The following is a 24,775-nucleotide window of genomic DNA, read 5'->3' on the forward strand; positions in this document are numbered from 1 at the left end:
GAAGGTTTTGTCAAGCACACAGTTAGTCAATAAATCTTCCTCAAGCAGCAGTCTCAGACGTGTGTTACAAGAGCTAGGACTGCATGGGCAGTTATACAGGTGCCATAAAAAATCTAAAACACATCCCTTAAAATGTATCTATCTCTCCCCTCCCTCCCCCCTCTCTCTCTCTCCCCTCTAGGTTCTAGATAAAGAGAGTCAGATGGAGAACCCGTGTTCTAGCTGGCTGGCAGAGTTGAACTGGGACAACGTGACAGAGCTGGACAAGCTGGCTAACTTCCACGGCCTCATGGCCTCCTTTGAACAGTACCCCCGAGACTGGAACCTTTGGTACACGAGTGCCGGGCCTGAGACCGCACAGCTACCTGGTGAGAGGGGTAGGGTTGGGAGCGTGTGTGAGTGAGTACACAGTACAGTGGGGGGAAAAAGTATTTGATCCCCTGCTGATTTTGTACGTTTGCCCACTTACAAAGAAATGATCAGTCTATAATTTTAATAGTAGGTTTATTTGAACAGTGAGAGAGAGAATAACAACAAAAAAATCCAGAAAACCGCATGTCAAAAATGTTATAAAATGATTTGCATTTTAATGAGGAAAATAAGTATTTGACCCCAATGCAAAACATGACTTAGTACTTGGTGGAAAAACCCTTGTTGGCAATCACAGAGGTCAGACGTTTCTTGTAGTTGGCCACCAGGTTTGCACACATCTCAGGAGGGATTTTGTCCCACTCCTCTTTGCAGATCTTATCCAAGTCATTAAGGTTTCCAGGCTGACGTTTGGCAACTCGAACCTTCAGCTCCCTCCACAGATTTTCAATGGGATTAAGGTCTGGAGACTGACTAGGCCACTCCAGGACCTTAATGTGCTTCTTCTTGAGCCACTCCTTTGTTGCCTTGGCCGTGTGTTTTGGGTCATTGTCATGCTGGAATACCCATCCACGACCCATTTTCAATGCCCTGGCTGAGGGAAGGAGGTTCTCACCCAAGATTTGACGGTGCATGGCCCCGTCCATCGTCCCTTTGATGCGGTGAAGTTGTCCTGTCCCCTTAACAGAAAAACACCCCCAAAGCATAATGTTTCCACCTCCATATTTGACGGTGGAGATGGTGTTCTTGGGGTCATAGGCAGCATTCCTCCTCCTCCAAACACGGCGAGTTGAGTTGATGTCAAAGAGCTCCATTTTGGTCTCATCTGACCACAACACTTTCACCAGTTGTCCTCTGAGTCATTCAGATGTTCATTGGCAAACTTCAGATGGGCATGTATATGTATTCTTGAGCAGGGGGACCTTGCGGGCGCTGCAGGATTTCAGTCCTTCACGGCGTAGTGTGTTACCAATTGTTTTCTTGGTGACTATGGTCCCAGCTGCCTTGAGGTCATTGACAAGATCCTCCCGTGTAGTTCTGGGCTGATTCCTCACCGTTCTCATGATCATTGCAACTCCACGAGGTGAGATCTTGCATGGAGCCGCAGGCCGAGGGATATTGACAGTTCTTTTGTGTTTCTTCCATTTGCGAATAATCGCACCAAATGTTGTCACCTTCTCACCAAGCTGCTTGGCGATGGTCTTGTAGCCCATTCCAGCCTTGTGTAGGTCTACAATCTTGTCCCTGACATCATTGGAGAGCTCTTTGGTCTTGGCCATGGTGGAGAGTTTGGAATCTGATTGATTGATTGCTTCTGTGGACAGGTGTCTTTTTTACAGGTAACAAGCTGCGGTTAGGAGCACTCCATTTAAGAGTGTGCTCCTAATCTCAGCTCGTTACCTGTATAAAAGACACCTGGGAGCCAGAAATCTTTCTTATTGAGAGGGGCTCAAATACTTATTTCCCGCATTAAAATGCAAATCAATTTATAACATTTCTGACATGCGTTTTTCTGGATATTTTTGTCTCTCACTGTTCAAATAAACCTACCATTAAAATTATAGACTGATCCTTTCTTTGTCAGTGGGCAAACGTACAAAATCAGCAGGGGATCAAATAATTTCTTCCCCCACTGTATGTGTCATGCCTGCATATAAGTGAACGTGTGTGTCTCTTTAAAAGAATCCATCTTGTTCTCCTATGTGCAACAGTTGGGTACCGTTTGTGTGTATAGTGAAGTCTTTGATTTAAAAAATGATAGTATGTATTTTTTCTTCTTCGTTGTTAAGTTTACACTGCCAAAGCAAGTGAACTAGATAATTAACAAAAGTGAAATAAACAATTAAAAATTATCAATAAACAATACTCTCACAAAAGTTCCAAGGAATAGAGACATTTCAAATGTCATATTATGTATATATACAGTGTTCTAACGATGTACAAATAGTTAAATTACAAAATGGAAAATAAATAAACATACATTTAGATTGTATTTACAGTAGTGTTTGTTCTTCACTGGTTGCCCTTTTCTTGTGGCAACAGGTCAGAGATTGTGCTGCTGTGATGGGACACTGTGGTATTTCACCTAATAGATATGGGAGTTTATCAAAATTGGAATTGTTGAGGATTTCTTTGTGGGTCTGTGTAAGGAGGTTAGGAAGTACAGCTCAGTTTCCACCTCATTTTGTGGGCAGTGTGCACAAAGCCTGTCTTCTCTCGAGAGCCAGGTCTGCCTACGGCGGTCTCTCTCAAAAGCAAGGCTTTGTTCACTGAGTCTCTCTTTCTCCCCTTCTTTCTCTCTCTCTCTCTCTCCCTCTCTCCGTACTGAAGGACTATTGATGCCTATCACGTAGCAGTGTGTGCCTCTGTCACTATCACTGCTTTATGTCATCACATTAATTCAATCACACAAAGTTCAGCTCAATATTAATATAATTACATGATGGAACATGCTGCCATAATTTTTCCTCCCGGCTTGCCGTTTAAAATCTATTGTTTATCTAAAACCCATTTGCCATTTATGCCATTGTGATTCATTGTGGTTTTAACACCGGGACTTTAGTTGCAAAGTTTAGTTATCACTGGTGTTGCTGAAAACACCCAACCAACGCCTTGTCTCTTTCTCCCCTTGTCACCTTCACCATCCATCCTTCGTCTTTAACCTCGCTGTCTTTCTGTCTCCTCCCCCATCCCTCTCTCTATCCCTCCCTCTCTCTCTTCTCCCTCCCTCCCTCTCTTTTTCCGTCCAACCTCCCCACACCAGGTGAGTGGGAGAATGGTTGTAATGAGCTCCAGAGGATGTTGATCGTGCGCTCGCTCCGTCAGGACCGCGTCGCCTTCTGCGTCGCCGCCTTCATCATCAACAACCTGGGATCACGTTTCGTGGAGCCGCCCGTACTCGACATGAAGGCTGTGAGTGTGTGTGTGTGTGTGACGAAACTGTGAGTGGCACTCGGAAGAGCCTGTTTGATTTCTCTCCCCCCCCCGCTCTCTGTGTCACTCTGTATCACTCCCACGCTGACACGTTCAGCCTCGATGACTGCTGAGGGAACTGGCACAAGATGGCTGCCAACCAGAGCCAAGATGGATCCCCTGCGTTGTGGAGGTGGTCCATTTTGAGATGGGCCATTCTTGTCTTCTGGAGTTATTCCTGACCACTTGATCTGAACAGGAAAAACATTTGTTCCCAGTAATCCTCTATGTATTGATGTGAAAGCACTTGGTAAAAAAGTTTCACCTTTGTCACAAACCCATTGGGGGATGATACTTGCATCCTACTGCCATCAACTGTGACCATTAACAAGAACTGTACTAATACAATACTAATTTCTCTCTCGGTCCTCCCCTGATCTCTGCCGCTGTGTTGGTGCTTCCCCCAGGTGGTGGAGGACTCGACCACTAAGACTCCCCTGATATTCGTGTTGTCTCCGGGGGTGGACCCTACAGGAGCCCTGCTACAGCTGGCTGAGGCCTCAGGGATGAGCAGGAAATTCCATGCCCTCTCCCTGGGCCAGGGTCAAGCCCCCATTGCCACACGCATGATCAAAGAGGGAGTGAAGAGCGGTACGAATCAGTCTCTTCCCTCCCTCTGTTCTCTTTCTCTCTCTTTTGATTTCCCTTTCTCTCTCTCTTCTCTCCTGTTCTCGGCATCTGTTTCTTGTTCCCGTAGATAGCTACTTTGCTAAGTATTCATAGGACTCCTCTTTCTCTCTCAATCTATATTTCCTCTCTCTCCCCCATGCCCTGTTTGTGGACTGCAGTGTCATTTGTTATGTTCTATCTGGCTGTCACTTTCTGTAGCTTGTTGTGATTTCAGCCACACCTCTCTATACTCGACCAAATGTCATCGCCATACATCAGATTGTACTCGTAATAAATCAGTACTGTTGTTTTTGGAAAAGTCGACTTTTAATATCGCTTCTCCTCCACTCTTTCCTCTATTCTCCTCTCTCACTCCCACTCCCACTCCCACTCCACAGGTCATTGGGTGTTCCTGGCTAACTGCCACCTGTGTCTGTCCTGGATGCCCCAGCTGGATAAGTTAGTGGAACAGCTGCAGGTAGAGGAGCCCCATCCTGACTTCAGACTGTGGCTCAGCTCCTCTCCTCACCCTGACTTCCCCATCGCTATCCTGCAGGCCGGCATCAAGATGACCACCGAACCGCCTCGGGTAGACAGAGAGAGGATATACACTACTGTACTCACACATACACATACACACACACGCAGGAACACACACACGCAGGCACACACTTTAAGAGAACACATCTAGATACACACACATTTTCAGAATGATCTACTCTCTTTTGCCATTGCCCCACTCAATTCTCTCTCCTCCCTCCCTCCCTCCCTCCCTCCCTCAGGGTGTGAAGTCCAATATGAAACGCCTGTACCAGCTGGTGACAGAGGGTCAGTTCACACGCTGTGCCCGGCCTGTGCTCTACAGGAAGCTGCTCTTCGCCCTCTGTTTCTTCCACAGCATCCTCCTAGAGAGGAAGAAGTTCCTACAGCTGGGCTGGAACATTATCTACGGCTTCAACGACTCTGACTTCGAGGTAACTCACACGCACACAAAAATGGCTTCCAGTCGTAGTCTTAAAACTATCCACAACTTGGATCTTTCTACTTGGTGAAAATAGTCAATTAGGAGAGGGGAATGTCAGGTATTTCTGAGTCTGATATGGATTGTGAAGATTTCATGTTGAAGAATGCTTGAAAATGGTGACACAAGGTTTTACCTACTCCTTTCCCTTGTAAGACAATGAAGACTAGACTGTACTTTGGGTGGAATCCTATCAAGATGTTAACCACTCTACATCCTGTTGTGTGAGACCAAATGTAGTGGATAAATCACCCCCTGGGGGTGCTAACAGCAGGCGTGTCCTCATCCGTCCTCTAGGTTAGTGAGAGTCTGATGAGTCTGTATTTAGATGAGTACGAGGAGATTCCCTGGGACGCCCTCAAGTACCTGATCGCCGGGGTCAACTACGGAGGTCACGTGACTGACGACTTTGACAGACGCCTGCTCACCACGTACATCAACGACTACTTCTGTGAGGCCGCCGTCGCCGCGCCATTCTTCAAGTGAGCGTGACACGCGCGTACAAACACACACAGCGATACACACACACACACACACACACAAACGTCTCTTTCACTCTCTCTCTCCTTCTCAAACACACATAAAGATCTAGTCATGGTAGAGCGTACTGCGGCTGCAGTCTGGTTACAGGTACTCATAAAGACTGAGGACCGTGAGCACCACCATGTGGCCAGCGTTGATATTACAGTCACTCTACGGAGTCCAGCCCTGTTGCTGCTTACACCTGCCTATCCAGTACTTTCTAAGGGTCAATTTGGGATTGGACAACAAGGTTGTACTGTAATACTTTCCTCTCCTCTCTCTCTACCTACTACATCCCCCGGGACAGGCCAAGTCCTCCTACAGGGTTAAGGGTTATGTAGTGTTAACAGTCTCCTCTCCCCTCTCTCTAGACTCTCCTCTCTCTCTACCTACTACATCCCCCGGGACGGGCCCCAGTCCTCCTACAAGGAGTACATCAGCCACCTCCCAGCCACGGAGCACCCCGAGGTGTTCGGCCAGCACCCCAACGCCGACATCGCCTCCCAGATTGCTGAGACCAGGACCCTGTTTGACACCCTGCTCTCCCTGCAGCCCCAGGTCACTAGTGGAGCTACTGCCGGAGCAGCTGCCGGGCCCAGCAGAGAGAATAAGGTGAGTGGGAGGGATGGGGGGGGGGTTTACAGTTGGAGGCTGTGTCATGTGCATTTGTGTGTGTGTGTAGCTCTGTATTTTCTGCGTATTTACTATCAGTGCAACAGTTCCAGTCGATCCCCTCTCTCCCCAGGTATTGGAGTTAGCAGCAGACGTGCTGCAGAAGATCCCAGGCCTAATAGACTATGAAGGGACCAGAGTCCTGCTGGCTGACGACCCCTCACCTCTCAACGTGGTCCTACTGCAGGAGATCCAGAGATACAATGCCCTGCTACACACCATCAGGTAGGACAGAGAGAGAAGAGAGGCAGGTGATGTAGGTAGGTGGTCTGTGCAGGGGTGTGTAGCTGCAAATGTGTGTGTAAAAATAAAGTACTGGATGGGTAGTTTAACGGCGCGTGTGTGTGTGTGTCTAGGTCGTCTCTGATAGAGCTGGAGAAGGGGATCAAGGGTCTGGTGGTGATGTCTAGCAGCCTGGAGGAATCATTTCACTGCATCTTCGACGCCCGCGTCCCCCCACTTTGGGTTAAGGTAGGACAAACACACACACACACTCATGGATTGTTACAGGTCATAGACACACAAAAAAACACACATTTACCACTTATCTCAAGGCATTTGATTCTGCTGTAGTAACTGCCCCAGTGGCAGCAACATCACTAGTATCTGCCCTTGTGCTATCGTGATTGTAACATCTACACATCATTCATGTAACCAGACACCATTCTATTATGTGAGCACAGCGATATCAACAAATCTGTACATCAAGTTCATGTTCAGAAAACCACTTTTAGCCGGAGGGAATGGTGGCCATTTTACACATTTGTGCTATTTTGTGTATTTTCTTTGCACTGGTCTTAACTTTATTTTGTACATAATGTTTCCGCCATCGTTTCCTATGACCGAAAAGAGTTTCTGGACATCAGAACAGCGATCACTAACCTTGATTTGGACTAGGACTTCTACTTCAATGAGTCGGAGGTGACAAACATATTGATTAACCTCGGACCAGGCCCTAATCCCTGTCAGTCGAAGGTAAAGACGGCACTGTAGAGGCCGGCTCGGGCACCCTGATGAGACTACAGCGGCAAATTAATGAATCACCTCTACCCTCTTCTATTGGCGAATGTGCAATTGCTGGAGAATAAACTGGATGAGCTCCCTTCGGGACATTAGGAACTGTAATATACTATGCTTCTCGGAGTCATGGCTGAACAAGGACATGAATAATATACATCTAGCTGGCTTTTCTATGTATCGGCAGGACGGAACGACAGAGTCTGGGAAGATCAGCGGGGTTGTGTGTGTCTCTTTATTAACAACAGCTGGTATGCGATCTGTAATATTAAGGAAGTCGGGAGGTTCTGCTCCCCTGAGTTAGGATACCCCATGATAAGCTGTAGACCATACTATTTACCACGAGAGTTTTCATCTGTTTTTTTCGGAGCTGTCTGTTTACCAACCACAAACTGATGCTGGCACTAAGACCACACTCAATGAGCTATATAAGGCCATAAGCAAACAAGAAAATGCTCATCCAGAGGCGGCGCTCCTAGTGGCCAGTAATTTTAATGCATGAAAACTTAAATCTGTTTTACCTCATTTCTACCAGCATGTCACCTGTGCAAATAGAGGAATAAAAACTCTAGATCAGCTTTACTCCACACACAGAGACGCATACAAATCTCTCTCTCGCCCTCCATTTGGCAAATAGGGCCATAGCTCTATCCTCCTGATTCCTGCTAACAAGCAAAAACTCAAACAGGAAGTGCCAGGAAGTGCCAGCTCAATACGGAAGTGGTTTGATGAAGCGGATGCAAAGCTACAGGACTCTTTTGCTAGCACAGATTGGCATATGTTCTGGGATTCATCTGATGGCATCGAGGGGTTTACCACATCAGTCACCGGCTTCATTAATAAGTGCATCGATGACGTTGTCCCCACAGTGACCATACATACGTACATATCCCAACCAGAAGCCATGGATTACAGGCAACATCCGCACTGAGCTTAAGGCTAGAGCTGCCGCTTTGCCCTCCAACGAACCATCAAACAGGCAAACCTACCACACCGGCTCTAATGCTCGTCAGATGTGGCAGGGTTTGCAAACTATCACGGATTACAAAGGGAAACCCAGTCGAGAGCTGCCCAGTAACGCGAGCGTACCAGATGAGCTAAATGCCTTCTATGCTTGCTTCGAGGCAAGTAACACTGAACCATGCTGTTCCGGACGACCGTATGATCACGCTGTCCATAGCCGATGTGAGTAAGACTTTTAAACTGGTTAACATTCACAAGGCCGCAGGGCCAGACCAGGATGCGTACTCCGAGCATGCACTGACCAACTAGCAAGTGTCTTCACTGACATTTTCAAAATCTCTCTGACCCAGTCTGTAATACCTACATGTTTCAAGCAAACCACCATAGTCTCTGTGCCTAAGAACACCAAGGTAACCTGTCTCAATGACTACCACCCCATAGCACTCACATCTGTAGACATTAAAGGCTTTAAAATGCTGTTAATGGCTCACATCAACACCATCATCCCAGAAACCCCAGATGTACTTTAATTTGCATACTGTCCCAACATATCCACAGATGATGCAATCTCTATTGCACTCCATACTGCCCTTTCCCACCTGGACAAAAGGAACACCTACGTGAGAATGCTGTTCATTGACTACAGCGCAGCGTTCAACACCATAGTGTCTAATCACTAAGCTAAGGATCCTGGGACGAAACACCTCCCTCTGCAACTGGATCCTGGGCTTCCTGACGGGCCGCCCCAAGGGTGGTGAGGGTAGGCAATAAAACATCCTCCATGCTAACCCTTAACACGGGGGCCCCTCAGGGAAGCGTGCAAAGTCCCCTCCCATACTCCCTGTTGTTCACCCACGACTGCATGGCCGCGCACAACTCCAACACCATTAAGTTTTCCGACGACACGACGGTGGTAGGCCTGATCACGGACGACGATGACACAGCCTATAGGGAGGAGGTCAGAGACCTGGCAGTGTGGTGCAACAAAAATCTCCCTCAACGTGGGCAAGACAAAGGAGCTTATGGACTACAGAAAACGGAGGGCCGAGCACGCCACCATTCACATAGACGGGGCTGTAGTGGGGCTGGACAAGAGCTTCAAGTTCCTCTGTGTCCACATCACTAAGGACCTATCATGGTCCAAACATGCCAATACAGTTGTGAGGAGGGCATGACAAAGCATATTCCCCCTCAGGAGGCTGAAAAGATTTGGCATGGGTTCTCAGATCCTCAAAAAGTTCTACAGTTGCACCATTGAGAGCATCCTGACTGGCTGCATCACCGTTTGGTATGGCAACTGCACGGCATCCGACCACAAGGCGCTACAGAGGGTAGTGCATACGGCCCAGTACATCACTGGGGCCGAACTCCCTGCCATCCAGGACCTCTACACCAGGCGGTGTCAGAGGAAGGCACTACAAATTGTCAAAGACTCCAACCACCTAAGTCATAGACTGTTTTCTCTGCTACTGCACGGCAAGCGGTACTGGAGTGCCAAGTCTAGTACCAAAAGGCACCTGAACAGCTTCTACCCCAAGCCATAAGACTGATGAACAGTTAATCAAGTGGCTACCCGTACAATTTATTTTATTATGTATTTATTTATCTTAATTGTTTTGCACTCCCTTGCAGTGGCTCTATGCACACTACCTAGTGCACTACAAAAGTAGTGCACAAAAGTAGTGCACTGTATTGTGAATAGGGCGCCATTTGGGAGGCAGTCTCTGTGCAGCCAGCCAGGCAGGCAGGATGATGGATTAACACACCTTTAATAACAGAACACTAACTCACTGAGTACAGGCCTAGGGGAACCTAACATACTACACTGACACTCCAACACACACACACACACATACACACAGACACACACACACTACACACGCTCACACACTAAACACACATGCATATTGACGCCACATACACTTTCACACTTCACATACGCTGCTGCTACTCTGTTTGTTATACGGTACGTTCGGAAAGTATTCAGACCCTTGACTTTTTCCACGTTTTGTTAGGTTACAGCCTTATTCTAAAATTGATTAAATCGTTTTTTCCCCTCATCAATTCACACACAATACCCCATGATGACAAAGCAAAAACACGTTTTTAGATTTTTTTGCTAATTTATATATTTTTTTTAAAATTCAATATCACATTTATATAAGTATTCAGACCCTTTACCCAGTACTTTGTTGAAACACCTTTGGCAGCGATTACAGCCTCAAGTCTTCTTGGGTATGACACCACAAGCTTGGCACACCTGTATTTGGGGTGTTTTTCCCATTATTCTCTGCAGATCCTCTCAGGCTCTGTCAGGTTGGATTGGCAGCGTCACTGCACAGCTATTTTCAGGTCTCTCCAGAGATGTTCAATCAGGGTTCAAGTCAGGCCTCTGGCTGGGCCACTCGTGGACATTCAGAAACTTGTCTCGAAGCCACTCCTGCGTTGTCTTGGCTGTGTGCTTAGGGTTGTTGTCCTGTTGGAAGGTGAACCTTAACCCCAGTCTGAGGTCCTGAGCATTCTGGAGCAGGTTTTCATCAAGGATCTCTCTGTACATTGCTCCATTCATCTTTGCCTCGATCCTGACTCCCAGTCCCTGCTGCTGAAAAATGTATGATGCTGCCACCACCATGCTTCATCGTAGGGATGGTGCCAGGTTTCCTCCAGACATGACACTTGGCATTCAGGCCAAAGAGTTCAATCTTGGTTTCATCAGACCAGAGAATCTTGTTGCTCATGATCTGAGAGTCTTTAGTTATGTTTGGGCAAACCTCAAGCGGGCTGTCATGTGCCTTTTATTGAGGAGTGGCTTCCGTCTGGCCACTCAACCATAAAGGCCTGATTGGTGGAGTGCTGCAGAGATGGTTGACCTTCTGGAAGGTTCTCCCATCTCCACAGAGGAACTCTGGAGCTCTGTCAGAGTGGCCATCGGGTTCTTGGTCACCTCCCTGACCAAGTCCCTTCTCCCTCGATTGCTCAGTTTGGCCAGGCGGCCAGCTCTAGGAAGATTCTTGGTGGTTCCAAACTTCTTCCATTTAAGAATTATGGAGGACACTGTGTTCTTAGGGACCTTTAATGCTGCAGAGATTTTTTGGTACACTTCTTCAGATCTGTGCCTCGACACAATCCTTTAATACATTTGCAAAAATTTATAAAAACCTATTTTCGCTTTGTCATTATGGGGTATTGTGTGTAGATTGCTGAGGAATTGTTTTTATTTAATCCATTTTAGAATAAGGCTGTAATATAACAAAATGTGGAAGAAGTCAAGGGGTCTGAATACTTTCCGAAGGCACTGTATGTCCTGATTGCCTAGTGACTTTTACCCCTACACACATGTAGAATCTATATTACTTCAATTACCTCAACTACCTCGTACCCCCGCACATTGACTCAGTACTGGTACTCCTTGTATGTAGCCTCGTTATTGTTTTTACTGTGTTACCATTTCCTTTTTTATTTTGCAAATATTTGTCTTACTTTTTAACTCTGCGTTGTTGGGAATGGGCTCGTAAGTAAGCATTTCACTGTAAAGTCTACACCTGTTGTATTCGGCACGTGACCAACAAAATGTGATTTCAATTTGACTTTAGAGGAACGTCCTGCTGATAGATACAGTGAGGTTGAATTGATGACGTTACATATTCAGTCTTATCCCTAACAACAAGACAACACACAGACACTATCAAAGCAGAGCAGCAGCTATTGATGGTACATAATATCCATTCCCTTAGGTAGCATTTAATACCATACTTTCCCCAAAACACGCTTCAATGGTGAAATGAATGGCCAATCTGGGTAGTGGGGACATACCCACTGGGCACAGACGTCAATTCAATGTCTATTCCACGTTGGTTTAACAGAATTTCATTGAAATGACGTGGAAGCAACGTTGATTCAACCAGTGTTGGCTCAGTGGGTAGGTCCAGTATCAGTGTGATTTATAGAAGAACATGGAGGCTGTCAGAAGCCATCTCGGCTATGTCAAAGGGAGCAATCTGATCTGACTGGAAAACGTCAGTGTGTGAGCCTGGAGCAGGAGAGGGGGGAAGAGACACACACATACTCACATATGCGCGCACACACACAGATACACATTTTCTAGGACGAGCGAGGCAGCCTGGCCAAAATTAAAGCCATGAGTCTGAGGGAACAGAAATATAATGACAGTCTGCCATGCCTGCCAGGGGTGAATGGAACATGGACAGACGGACGGAAGGAGAGAGAGCAAGAGAAGGAGGGGGGATAGTGTTCTAGAAGGGGTTGTTGTTCATCCCCGGAGCAGGGACAGGGAGAGAGAGAGAGAGAGAGAGAGAGAGGCAGTCAAGGAGAGAAAGAGAAGTTGAAGAGAGAGAGAGAGAGAGCTTGACAGACAGGGGAAAAAATAGTGAGGAAAGCAGAAGGAAGTAGGGGACTAGATATAGAGGGTAGAGTAATGAGGCAGTAGAGTTGAGAGAGACACAGCTGGAGCTGAAGCATTAATGGCTGTCCTGTCCTCCTCTCATAAAGAGGGGGCCAGTAACAGGGTAGCGCAGGCCTCTTTCCCTCTCGCTCTCTTTCTCTGTCTCTTTCTCTCACTCTCTTTCTCTCTCTCCCCCTCTTTCTCTGTCTCTTTCTCTCACTCTCTTTTTCTCTCTCTCCTCTCTCCCCCTCTCTCTCTCACTCTCCCTCTATCCTTTTTGCTCTCCCTCTGTCTCTCTCTCTGTCTGTCTCTCTTTGTCTGTCTGTACTGTAATAGTCAGCAGTGGGCTGGTTGGGCTTTAGAAAGGGAACTGGAGCAGAGACAGCAGGTTTACTCTACTTATTACACTGCAATTACCCCCCCAGCTTCCCCTCGGTCCCCTCAGTCCCAGATACGACATTGTGGCTTTGTTTAGGCACCAAGTGTCCACCTGATGACCCAGTGGACCAGACACACACACACAGGCGGACGCGCACACCCACACACACACACACAGCCACACACACACACACACACACATGCACACCCACATAAACATAAACTGCCCTCAATGACCCCTCTGAAGAGACACGCACACTCCTTTTTTCATCCGCCCCATCCCCCAACACGCAGTAGAGTCTTTGGCAGACTACAGCGGTCTCACTGACTACTGGAACGAGTTGTACACTGTTTTAATGAAGAATTGAACCATAGGACATAATAACAGTTGGATTGTGTTTCCAGTCCAGTGTGTATGGGGGTCAGTCAGTAGAAAATGAGTGTGGTTTCCCAAACGGCACCCTATCCCCTACCTAGTGCACTACAAAAGTAATGCACTATATTGGGAATAGGGTGCCATTTGGGAGGCAGTCTCTGTGCAGCCAGCCAGGCAGGCAGGATGATGGATTAACACACCTTCAATAACAGAACACTGACTCACTGAGTACAGGCCTAGAGGAACCTAACATACTACAGGTTCATATGATGCTACTGGGACAGTTACTATAGTAGGACAGCATATACTATTGACGTTGCTGTGTGTCTCTTTCTGTGCCTGTCTGAAGTGTCTTGTCTCCTCCGTTCTCCTCAGGCCTACCCGTCTTTGAAGCCGCTGGCATCGTGGACCAGGGACCTTTGCCAGCGTGTGGAGCAGTTTGCCCGCTGGGCAGAGACGGCCCACCCCCCTACCCTCTTCTGGCTCTCTGGCTTCACCTTTCCCACTGGCTTCCTCACTGCTGTGTTACAGTCGTCCGCACGTCAGCACAGCGTGAGGCCACACACACATACAGAACCAGTCAAAAGTTTGGACACACCTACTCATTCCAGGGTTTTTCTTTATTTTTACTATTCTCTACATTGTAGAAAAATAGTGAAGACATCAAAACTATTAAATAACACATATGAAATCATGTAGTAACCAAAAAAGTGTTAAACAGATCAAAATATATTTTAGATTTTAGATTCTTCAGAGTAGCCACCCTTTTCCTTGATGACAGCTTTGCACACTCTTGGCATTCTCTCAACCAGCTTCATCTGGAATGCTTTTCCAACAGTCTTGAAGGAGTTCCAACATGGAGGCAGGTAGCCTAGTGGTTAGAGCGTTGGACTAGTAACCGATAGGTTACAAGATCGAATCCCCAAGCTGACAAGGTAAAAATCTGTCGATCTGCCCCTGAACAACACACTGTTCCTAGGCCGTCATTGAAAATAAGAATTTGTTCTTAACTGACTTGCCTTGTAAAATAAATAAAAAAACATGCTGAACAATTGTTGGCTGCTTTCCTTCACTCTGTGGTCCAAACCATCTCAATTGGGTTTGGTGATTGTGGAGGCCAGGTCATCTGATGCAGCACTCCATCACTTGCCTTCTTGGTCAAATAGCCCTTACACAGCCTGGAGGTGTGTTGGGTCATTGTCCTGTTGAAAAACAAATGATAGTCCCATTAAGCACAAACCAGAGTGGCCATGCTGGTTAAGTGTGCCTTGAATTCAAAATAAATCACTGACAGTGTCACCATCACACCTCCTCTTCCATGCTTCACGGTGGGAACCACACATGCGGAGATCATCCGTTCACCTACTCTGCGTCTCACATAAGACACAGTGGTTGGAACCAAAAATCTCAAATTTGGACTTATCAGACCAAAGGACAGATTTCCACTGGTCTAATGTCCATTGCTTATTTTGCTTCTAATTTGAAGAATCTCAAATATGAAACACTTTTTTGGTTACAACATGATTCCATATGTTATTTCATAGTTTTGATGTCGTCACTATTATTCTACAATGTAGAAAATAGTAAAAATAAAGAAAAACCCTTGAATGAGTCGGTGTGTCCAAACTTTGGACTGATACTGTATATTTATACACACACACACCACACAAACACGTAAACACACACAGCACTGACCCCTTACTCTGCACACTCACCAAACACAACCACTGAGAACTTTCAAACTGTGTTCACAAACTAACGACAACTACTCTATACCGCACACACTCGTAGACTGCTGCACAGGAATGGGTCGTGTTTGGTTTATAATTATGCCCACATAATAACTTTTCTAAGGATATACAGTACCACTGTAGGGATAGTAAAGAGTACTGTAACGGCTGTCGGGAGAGAGAGTAGACCAAGGCGCAGCGGAGTTAGTGTTCATCATTGAATTTAATAACAGAAAGAACACTATACAAAACAAAACAAGACAAGAAAAGAAAACCGACAGCCAAACAGTCCTGTCAGGTGCAAAACACTAAACAGAAACAATTACCCACAAAACCCAAAGGAAAAACATGCTCCTTATGTGTGACTCCCAATCAGCAACAACGAACTTCAGCTGTGCCTGATTGGGAGCCACACACGGCCCAAAACAAAGAAATATAAAAAACCTAGAAAACGAACATAGAACGCCCACCCAATGTAACACCCTGGCCTAACCAAAATAAAGAACAAAAAAACCCTCTCTATGGCCAGGGCGTTACAAGTACTTGAACTTCAACCATGCCAAGTTAACCTCTAAAGTAAAATGTTCACTTTGTCATGCGTTGAGGTCAATGGGAGACTTAGTGAAAATCTGACTAACACGTATGCATTACCCACAGGTGTCAGTGGACACTCTATCCTGGGAGTTCATTGTTGCGGCAGTGGACGACAACAACCTCCTCTTCCCACCCAAGGTGAGACACCTAAGTTTTCACTAAATTAGTGTCCTTTTCTCCACAACTCTTTTCCCTCAATGTGTCTAGTTTAGGGCTCGGAATACTCTTCCTGGTCAGACCGCATGGTCAGAATAAAACCCTAATCTATTGTAAGTCATGTAACTCATTTTCTCCTTCTTCCTCCCTCTTTCCTCCCCTCCTCCATCCATCCCCTCCTCAGGACGGGGTGTTTATCCGGGGGCTGTATCTGGAAGGGGCTGGCTGGGACAAGAAGAACTCCTGTCTGGTGGAAGCTAAGCCAATGCAGCTGGTCTGCCCCATCCCAACCATCCACTTCAAACCTGTTGAGAACCGCAAGAAGATAGCCAAGAGTAAGACAAAAAAAACATCTCTCTCTCTCTCTCTCTCTGTGTCTGCCAAGTGAGTCTGATGTAATGTCTGTGTCGTGTGTGTGTGTGTGTGTGTGTGTGTGTGTGTGTGTGTGTGTGTGTGTGTGTGTGTGTGTGTGTGTGTGTGTGCGTGTGCGTGTGTGTGTCTAGGTATGTACTTGTGTCCGTGCTACTACTTCCCAGTGCGTTCGGGAGATGGGGGCAGACCCTCCTTTGTGGTGGGGGTGGACCTGAAGTCTGGAGCTGTGCCTTTTGACCACTGGATCAAGAGAGGAACCGCTCTGCTCATGAGTCTAGACAACTAAGGGGTTACGCACACACACAGTATACCCAACCTTTATGCACGTCTCGGAATAACACTGTATTAATGAATACAAGAATCTTACGTAAAACACAAACATTCTCCACACATGCCTTTTGAATAGTCATTCCAATATTTTGTATGTTAATTTGCATCATTCTTGTCAGGGTTTTATTTGTTTAAAAATATTCAAATTCCTCAAAAAATTTACTGAAATGATTGTACTTTATTCTAATATTTTTTTAATAATTAGAATAAAATATGAATTAATTGATTTTGCAAATAAAATAAATAAATGTTGATGATTTACTCTTTGGGGTTTGACTGACATGGTTGTATCAAGGACTCCCACATTGCTCTATTTTCCACTCCTCATGATTCACTTCCTAATACAGCACTACATCACTCTTTCCACTGTGACCCCTTTTAACCTGCTGAAAGAGCTCTCCACAATACATTAAAGGCACACACACGCACACACACACACACACACGCACACACAGAGACAGGACACAGACATTACATCACACACACACACTTGAATAAATAGACAATCTCTTCATTGTAATTATTCTCTGGTAATTATTCAGACACACACAGACAGACTAGATTTATTATCCACAGTAGAACCTTGTACCCCTTTTTTTGTGATCAAGTTGTTATACTTTTTTGGTTGACAGGACAGAAAAACCCAAACCAACAGACATTACACAGATACACATTTATCTCCGACTTCCCTTCCCACTCACAGGACCTGCTTATCTGAGTGCATGCAGTGCCTTCGGGAAAGTATTCAGACCCCTTGACTTTTTCCACATTTTGTTACGTTACAGGCTTATTCTATAATGGATTTTTTTTTTAATGTATCCTCAGCAATCTACACACATTACTCCATAATGATAAAGCAAAAACAGGTTTTTAGCCATTTTTGCTAATTTATAAAAAATCCAAAACAGAAGTACCTTATTTACATAAGTATTCTGACCCTTTGCTATGAGACTTGAAATTGAGATCAGATGTATCCTGTTTCCATTTTTGATTTTATTTATTTAACATGTATTTAACTAGGCCATTGATCAGAGATGTTTCTACAACTTGATTGGAGTCCACCTGTGGTAAATTCAATTGATTGGTCATGATTTGGAAAGGCACACACCTGTCTATATAAGGTCCCACAGTTGACAGTGCAGGTCAGAGCAAAAACCAAGCCATAAGGTCAAAGGAATTGTCCGTAGAGCTCCGAGACAGGATTTTGTCGAGGCACAGATCTGGGGAAGGGTACCAAACAATTTCTGCAGCATTGAAGGTCCCCAAGAACACAGTAGCCTCCATCATTCTTAAATGGATGAAGTTTGGAAACACCAAGACTCTTCCTAGAACTGGCCGCCCAGCCAATTTGAGCAATCGGGGGAGAAGGATCTTGGTCAGGGAGGTGACCAAGAACCCGATGGTCACTCTGATAGAGCTCTAGAGTTCATCTGTGGAGATGGGAGAACCTTCCAGAAGGACAACCATTTCTGCAGCACTCCACCAATCAGGCCTTTATGGTAGAGTGGCCAGAAGGAAGCCACTCCTCAATAAAAGGCACATGACAGCCCGCTTGGAGTTTGCCAAAAGGCACCTAAAGACTCTCAGACCATTACAAACAAGATTCTCTGGTCTGATAAAACCAAGATTGAACTCTTTGGCCTGAATGCCAGGCGTCACGTCTGGAGGAAACCTTGCACCATCCCTACGTTGAAGCATGGTGGTGGCAGCATCAGGACAGTGCGAAAGAGTCTGGTAGTCCAATCAACACTGTTCTCTATGAGGAGACCGCATTAAATATTTCAATGCACATCCAAGGATGTTGTTCTGGGAGACTAGTCAGGAACGAGGCAAAGATGAATGGAGCAAAGTACAGAGAGATCCTTGATGAAAACCTACTCCAGAGCGCTCAGGACCTCCGACTGGGGGCGAAGGTTCACCTTCCAACAGGACAACGACCCTAAGCACACAGCCAAGACAACGCAAGAGTGGCTTCGGGACAAGCCTCTGATTGTCCTTGAGTGACCCAGCCAGAACCCGGACTTGAACCCGATCTAACATCTCTAGAGAGACCTGGAAATAGCTGTGCATCAAGGCTCCCCATCCAACCTGACAGAGCTTGAGAGGATCTGCAGAGAAGAATGGGAGAAACTCCCCAAATACAGGTGTGCCAAGCTTTTAGTGTCATACCCAAGAAGACTCAAGGCTGTAATTGCTGCCAAAAGTGCTTCAACAAAGTACTGAGTAAAGGGTCTGAATACTTATGTAAATGTAATATTTCATTATTTATTTTTTATAAATTAGCAACAATTTCAAAAAAACAGTTTTTGCTTTGTCATTATGGGATATTGTGTGTAGATTCAAATGGGGGGAACAAATGAATACATTTTAGAATAAGGCTGCAACTTAACAAAATGTGGAAAAGGTCAAGGGGTCTGAATACTTTCCGAAGGCACTGTATATCAAAGAAGTGATTTTAAACTGTCAAGTGTTGTAGTCCATATTAACATTGTCTGACTTTGCGCCATGCATTCAAGAGATTGGTCATTCAAGTTGAGCTATGACCAGGAATGAGGAAATCCATTGCTGATGTGGCAGAGTGTGTGGGGCTTGCCATCGTAAGGCAACCATTTTCTTGGCTGCTGTTAGTCTGGCAAGCCAAACCCTTCTATGCCTGTATGTTAGGTTAAGTGAAGACTCATCATTAAGCAGTAGCACGTTGCAAAGACATGGAATGGGTTTGGACAAAATGCTTGATAATGATGAAGCCACTGATTGCCAAAAGAGCACTCCCAGACTGTATGAATGAATGTGCCATGAGAACTCTGGGGGCTTGTACTCCTTTCTGATCTTCCTTAGTAACATCTGGATGTTGTGAATGTTACTGTGTCTTCTGTGTGAAATGTTGTTTAACTGTGCAGGGATTTTTCTACCATTGAAATCCATTATATGTGTGTGTATATATATATATATATATATATATATATATGAGTAGGTGTTTGGACACACCTACTCATTCCAGGGTTTTTCTTTATTTTTACTTTTTTCTACATTGTAGAATAATAGTGAATACATCAAAACGATGAAATAACACATGGAATCATGTAGTAACCAAAAAAGTGTTAAACAAATCAAAATATATCTTATATTTGAGACTCTTTAAAGTAGCCACCCTTTTCCTTAATGACAGCTTTGCACATTCTTGGTATTCTTTCAACCTGCTTCATGAGGTATTAACCAAAATGCATTTCAATTAACAGGTGTGCCTTGTTAAATGTTAATCTGCTGATTTTTTTCCTCCTTAATGCGTTTCAGCCAATCAGTTGTGTTGTTACAAGGTAGTGGTGGTATACAGAAGATAGCGCTATTTGGTAAAATACCAAGTGCATATTATGGCAAGAACAGCTCAAATAAGCAAAGAGAAATGACAGTCCATCATTACTTTAAGACATGAAGGTCAGTCAATCAGGAAAATTTCAAGAACTTTTAAAGTTTCTTCAAGTGCAGTCGCAAAAAACATCAAGCGCTACTGGATCTCACAGAGCTCAAATTCAAGTAACAGACACATCTCAACATCAACTGTTCAGAGGAGACTGTGTGAATCAGGCCTTCATGGTCGAATTGCTGCAAAGAAACCACTACTAAAGGACACCAATAATAAGAAGACACTTGCTTGGGCCAAGAAACATGAGAAATGGACATTAGACCAGTGGAAATCTGTCCTTTGGTCTGATAAATCCAAATTTGAGATTTTTGGTTCCAACCACTGTGTCTTTGTGAGACGCAGAGTAGGTGAACGGATGATATCCGCATGTGTGGTTCCCACTGTTAAGTATGGAAGAGGAGGTGTGATGGTGACAATGTCAGTGATTTATTTAGAATTCAAGGCACACTTAACCAGCATGGCTACCACAGCATTCTGCAGAGATACGCCATCCCATCTAGTATGCGCTTAGTGGGACAATAATTTTTTTTTCAACAGGACAATGACCCAACACAGGCTGTGTAAGGGCTATTTGACCAAGAAGGAGAGTGATGAAGTGCTGCATCAGATGACCTGGCCTCAACAATCACCCAACCTCAACCAAATTGAGATGGTTTGGGATGAGTTGGACCGCAGAGTGGAGGAAAAGCAGCCAACAAGTACTCAGCATATGTGGGAACTCCTTCAAGACTGTTGGAAAAGCATTCCAGGTGAAACTGGTTGAGAGAATGTCAAAAGTGTGCAAAGCTGTCATCAAGGCAAAGGTTGGCTACTTTGAAGAATCTAAAATCTATTTTGATTTGTTTAACACTTTTTTGGTTACTACATGATTCCATATGTGTTATTTCATAGTTTTTATGTCTTCACGACTTTTCTACAATGTTGAAAATAGTAATAAAGAAAGAAAAACCCTTGAATGAGTAGGTGTGTCCAAACTTTTGACTGGTACTGTGTGTGTGAATTATATATATATATATATATATTTTCCTGCACAGGTGAACAACATTTCACACAGAAGACAGAGTAACACACAGAGACATTCACTACATCCAGATGTTACTCAGGAAGATCAAGAAGGAGTACAAACCCTAATGTCTATATATTATTATTTATTTTTAACTTAAATTACTAAAACCTTGATTGAAAGTAGAGAGAAAATATATATATTTTTAAATAATATAATCTTTGAGAATGAACAATTCCCAAAATAAAAGATAGACAGTCAGGGAGAATTAAAAAAACAATGAATTTAGCAGTATTGATTTTGTTATTATGTTTGAGCAAAAGAACACAGCATTAGCCAATGCAAAATGCATAGAATTGCATTTTCTCTCCGCTCCATGGCAGAATAAGTAGAATTGCAGGAAATTAGCTTTAAAAATGAAACAATGCATCTACACCGCCAAGATGGGAGGCCTCTAAAATGTTCTCTCAAATCCAGCGCCAACTGCTCCCATTGCCACGCCCTCTGCTACACCAACCACCTAAGCCGCTGTTTGATCCAGAAAAAACCCTGCTGTGTGTATGCTTCAACTTTCTGTGTTTGTTTGTAGGATTGGCAAAGTGCTGAAATGTCTGATTGGCACATTTTATGTCAGGATGGCAAACTGTGCATACACACACACACACACAAACACAATGTGCTTAACGAGGTGAGATGGAAATATTTATGCTAACACATTTCCTCAAAGTGGAAGTAGGAGGGGCATTCTAATTAACTAAATCAGAGACATTTGCTGAGTGAGTACTCACTCTAGACACACACACACACAGGCACACACACTGTAAAAGGCTTCAACACAAAGTTATTCAAAGGAGGGGAAAACAAGAGAGGGACTGGGGAGAAAGAGTGAAACAGAAGAAACGGTTGTGAGGGAGGGAGGGAGTGAGGGCCTCCCTCCAGTTCAAGGCCGTATTCAGGCGGGAATGTCTTCTGAAAGAGACAGAGAGACCGTTAAGGGCCTCTTTATGTGGTCTGGGCTGTGTGTGTGTGTGTGTGTGTGCTACCAGTTGTTGTTCGGGAGCTCATAGCAACATGCTGAATTCAAATTCAAATAAGCTTTTAAGTTCTCCTGAGGCAGTGTTGTAAGGGAAAGTGTTGGCTCAGTCTTGTTTGTTGAAAGCGAGAAAAGTATTTTGAATTTGAGATGAGAAAACTCTGAACGTAACATGTACAGTCATTATTGTGCATTACACTTTCTGAAGAAGAGGAGTGTGTGTCTCAATGGGCCAATAGTAAAATAATTAACTTTCAACTCTTTTACAGAACTCCTCTGGTATTTGTAGGAGGCATTTTCTGTTGGAAGCAAACCTTTCCCGTCTGCTTATTCAATTAAATGCTGTAAAACGAGATCCACTATTCCTAGAGAAATGTTTTGTAAAATCGAATGTGCTAACCCTTGATAGTGTGTATAGTAAACTAACTGTATTATCCATAGTGGTGAACTGGCCTGTTATCTAAAGGAATTCATTATTATAAAAACATCACTATATAAAATAACTTTATAAATCCCAAGTGCCCCTTATGGACTTGCATTAACTATGTCCAACTGAAATTATAGCAGAAATTATTGATCAAACCCTCAAATAATGGAAAAATCAGGGTCATTTGTGCTCTGAAGAATAGAGCGCTAAGGGAATTTCAGCAAGCCATACAGTGTGTGTTTGCCAGTGTGCAATAAGGCTGGGCAGTGTATGTCCAAGACTCGTCCACCAAAAATAAACCTGCATGAGAGGGAGGGAGAGAGAGAGAGAGAGAGAGGGAGGAGGAAGATAAGAGCCCTTACAACAGAGAAGAGTTGGGGAAACAGTATGCGTTTCAATTGATTAAGAACTGCGCAATTTCTTAGTATCCATCGCCGCTTTGGTCCTGGTGCCCTTCTAAAATATATCGATATCCTAAAGACGTGTTTGGATTGAACATGCGTGTGGCAAACCCGCCCGCGGTGCACGCATAGCCTATACCGGCGGTTGTAGCAGCTACGTACTTGGCTTGGCGATTTTGAAAAGGAATGTTCAATTCTTCTGCGAGAGGGCTGTACATGCATTTTGGAAGACGATATGCAAGATTAAAGCTTTGAAATTGTGCGACAACACGAGACTAATCGTTGTGCCATGCCCATGGCTGATTCTCTAAATGCTCTCTTCTCTCCCCAAGCAACGATTTCATAATGTATCTGCGTGTACAGTTTCTGCAAGCCGACATTTTCTAAATGGATCAAGGATTTTTGACACATTATTCCGCTATTACTTAATTTTGGGAACGGTTTTGGGAGGCTACGTGGCTGAACGAACGTCATTCGTGTGGAAAGATGTGTTACGACGTTGTTGTTTTTGATGTTACAGTGTGCAGCAACCGCACCTCCCATGAGAAAGCAGCATGCACAAACAGGTAAGATGAAAACGATTTTACTGATATAGCCTGATTAACACAGGCTTCTAATGTTTCATAATTACCGTAGCAGAGAATGTTTAGCCAAAATGAGATCTAGAACGAATGGTATTGAGTTAATGCCTACTTTATAGGCTACTGGTATGCTATGTGCAATGATTGTAACCAATGGAACGCGCATAATCATCTCTTAATTAGGATGCATTGTTCCAAACATTTAGTACACAGGCTACTACAGCGTAACAAGGTAGATGAGAAGTTTCCTATTCGTAGCCTAAAACTACAAAGACGTAGGCTATAGGAAAAGTAGCAAACGCATTTTGCATGTTGCGTTTCTGCCAGCTGTGTTTTATCCTTTCACAATGAGTAATATCGAAAGTGTTTGCAGTATGGTCATCTGGTTACAATAACGATGGGTTTACGGGAACCTAGTATGAGTAGGCGATGTTGTAATCGCCTAGTGACGGGCTGGTGTGCTGCTTTCGGTTCAACCTTTTTACTCTTCTAAAACGCGATCAAAACCTACATGTGGCTTGAAGTTGTATCTTTCTCGGTAGTGCCAGGGTCCAAAATGTTCTGTCTGTGATATGTAATTCAATAACGGTTAAGTAACCGCGGCCATTGAATGAAATCTGGGCCTTCCAGTGTTCGGGGAAGGAGTGTCGCATTTTCTTTCTGAAATGTCATGTGGTGAAGTTGTGGCGGGTTCCGTCGAATTTCCAGGAAAAGCGTTTGAATTCGTTCAATGTCATTTTGGTCTTCCTCTCCTTACCAGTTCTGTCCCCGCCCTCTTCATGCACGTCCTTATTGTCGCCACTAGAGGACGCCAGCGGTCCATAGATGGGCTTGACGTGGCTCTGCCTGGCTACCGCTGTTTTCTGCTGCTTAGGCAACATCCACCCGAAGCTTTTATTTCAAATTGATAGATTACCACCTAGCTTATTGAGTACCCCATTGGTGAGTTATTAACATTGAGCCATAGGTTATTGCCAGGTTATAACTGGTAGTTAACAAGAAAATAATTGTGACGTTAGCTGAGATTAAATCAGGTCAAATTGTGTTTGTCAGATGCTTCGTAGACAGGTGTAGACTAACAGTGAAATGCTTACTTACGGGGTCCTATACCAACAATGCAGAGTTAAAGAGAAGATGCAAAATTAAATAGAAATAGTGACAAAATTAAAACATATTGGGTGTGTTCGTAAATTCAGAGCGTTGTCAGATTGTCCGTTCGTAAATTCAGTGCGTTTTTGCTCGCGGAGTGTTCCGAGCGCACACTGGACGCTCTGGCCGAGGAGTAGATTCTGGGTTGATCTGAGCGTTCTGATCTCACAACGGCAGTCAAGCACCCAAGCTAACTGGCTAACGTTGGCTAGCTTGCTAGCTACTTCCAGACACAAATGAGAGAACCCCTGCCCATTTTACTCTCCCTAGCAG

At 44.6% G+C, this 24,775-nt stretch overlaps 2 protein-coding genes across 2 annotated transcripts in view; both read left to right on the forward strand.

Annotated features, from left to right (window-relative positions):
• dnah2 (dynein, axonemal, heavy chain 2) overlaps window positions 1-16,745 on the forward strand; it is a gene marked incomplete in the record, with an annotated part of 180,590 nt that extends 163,845 nt beyond the window's left edge. Inside the window, 13 exon segments of the mRNA XM_029760275.1 lie at window positions 182-368; window positions 3,134-3,282; window positions 3,750-3,933; window positions 4,350-4,540; window positions 4,734-4,925; window positions 5,270-5,454; window positions 5,866-6,106; window positions 6,240-6,391; window positions 6,523-6,637; window positions 13,678-13,854; window positions 15,690-15,764; window positions 15,967-16,117; window positions 16,286-16,745. Coding sequence (XP_029616135.1) covers window positions 182-368; window positions 3,134-3,282; window positions 3,750-3,933; window positions 4,350-4,540; window positions 4,734-4,925; window positions 5,270-5,454; window positions 5,866-6,106; window positions 6,240-6,391; window positions 6,523-6,637; window positions 13,678-13,854; window positions 15,690-15,764; window positions 15,967-16,117; window positions 16,286-16,440 — 2,154 coding nt within the window.
• A 5,815-nt stretch (window positions 16,746-22,560) lies between these two features.
• The window catches only part of LOC115199243 (uncharacterized), an 84,617-nt gene continuing 82,402 nt past the window's right edge, over window positions 22,561-24,775 (forward strand). Inside the window, exon 1 of the mRNA XM_029761867.1 lies at window positions 22,561-23,338. Within this exon, the coding sequence (XP_029617727.1) occupies window positions 23,259-23,338 (80 nt within the window). The 5' untranslated portion in view covers window positions 22,561-23,258. The remainder of the gene's footprint in view (window positions 23,339-24,775) is intronic.

The sequence above is a fragment of the Salmo trutta genome, chromosome 8, assembly GCF_901001165.1.
Source record: "Salmo trutta chromosome 8, fSalTru1.1, whole genome shotgun sequence".
Taxonomy (NCBI): domain Eukaryota; kingdom Metazoa; phylum Chordata; class Actinopteri; order Salmoniformes; family Salmonidae; genus Salmo; species Salmo trutta.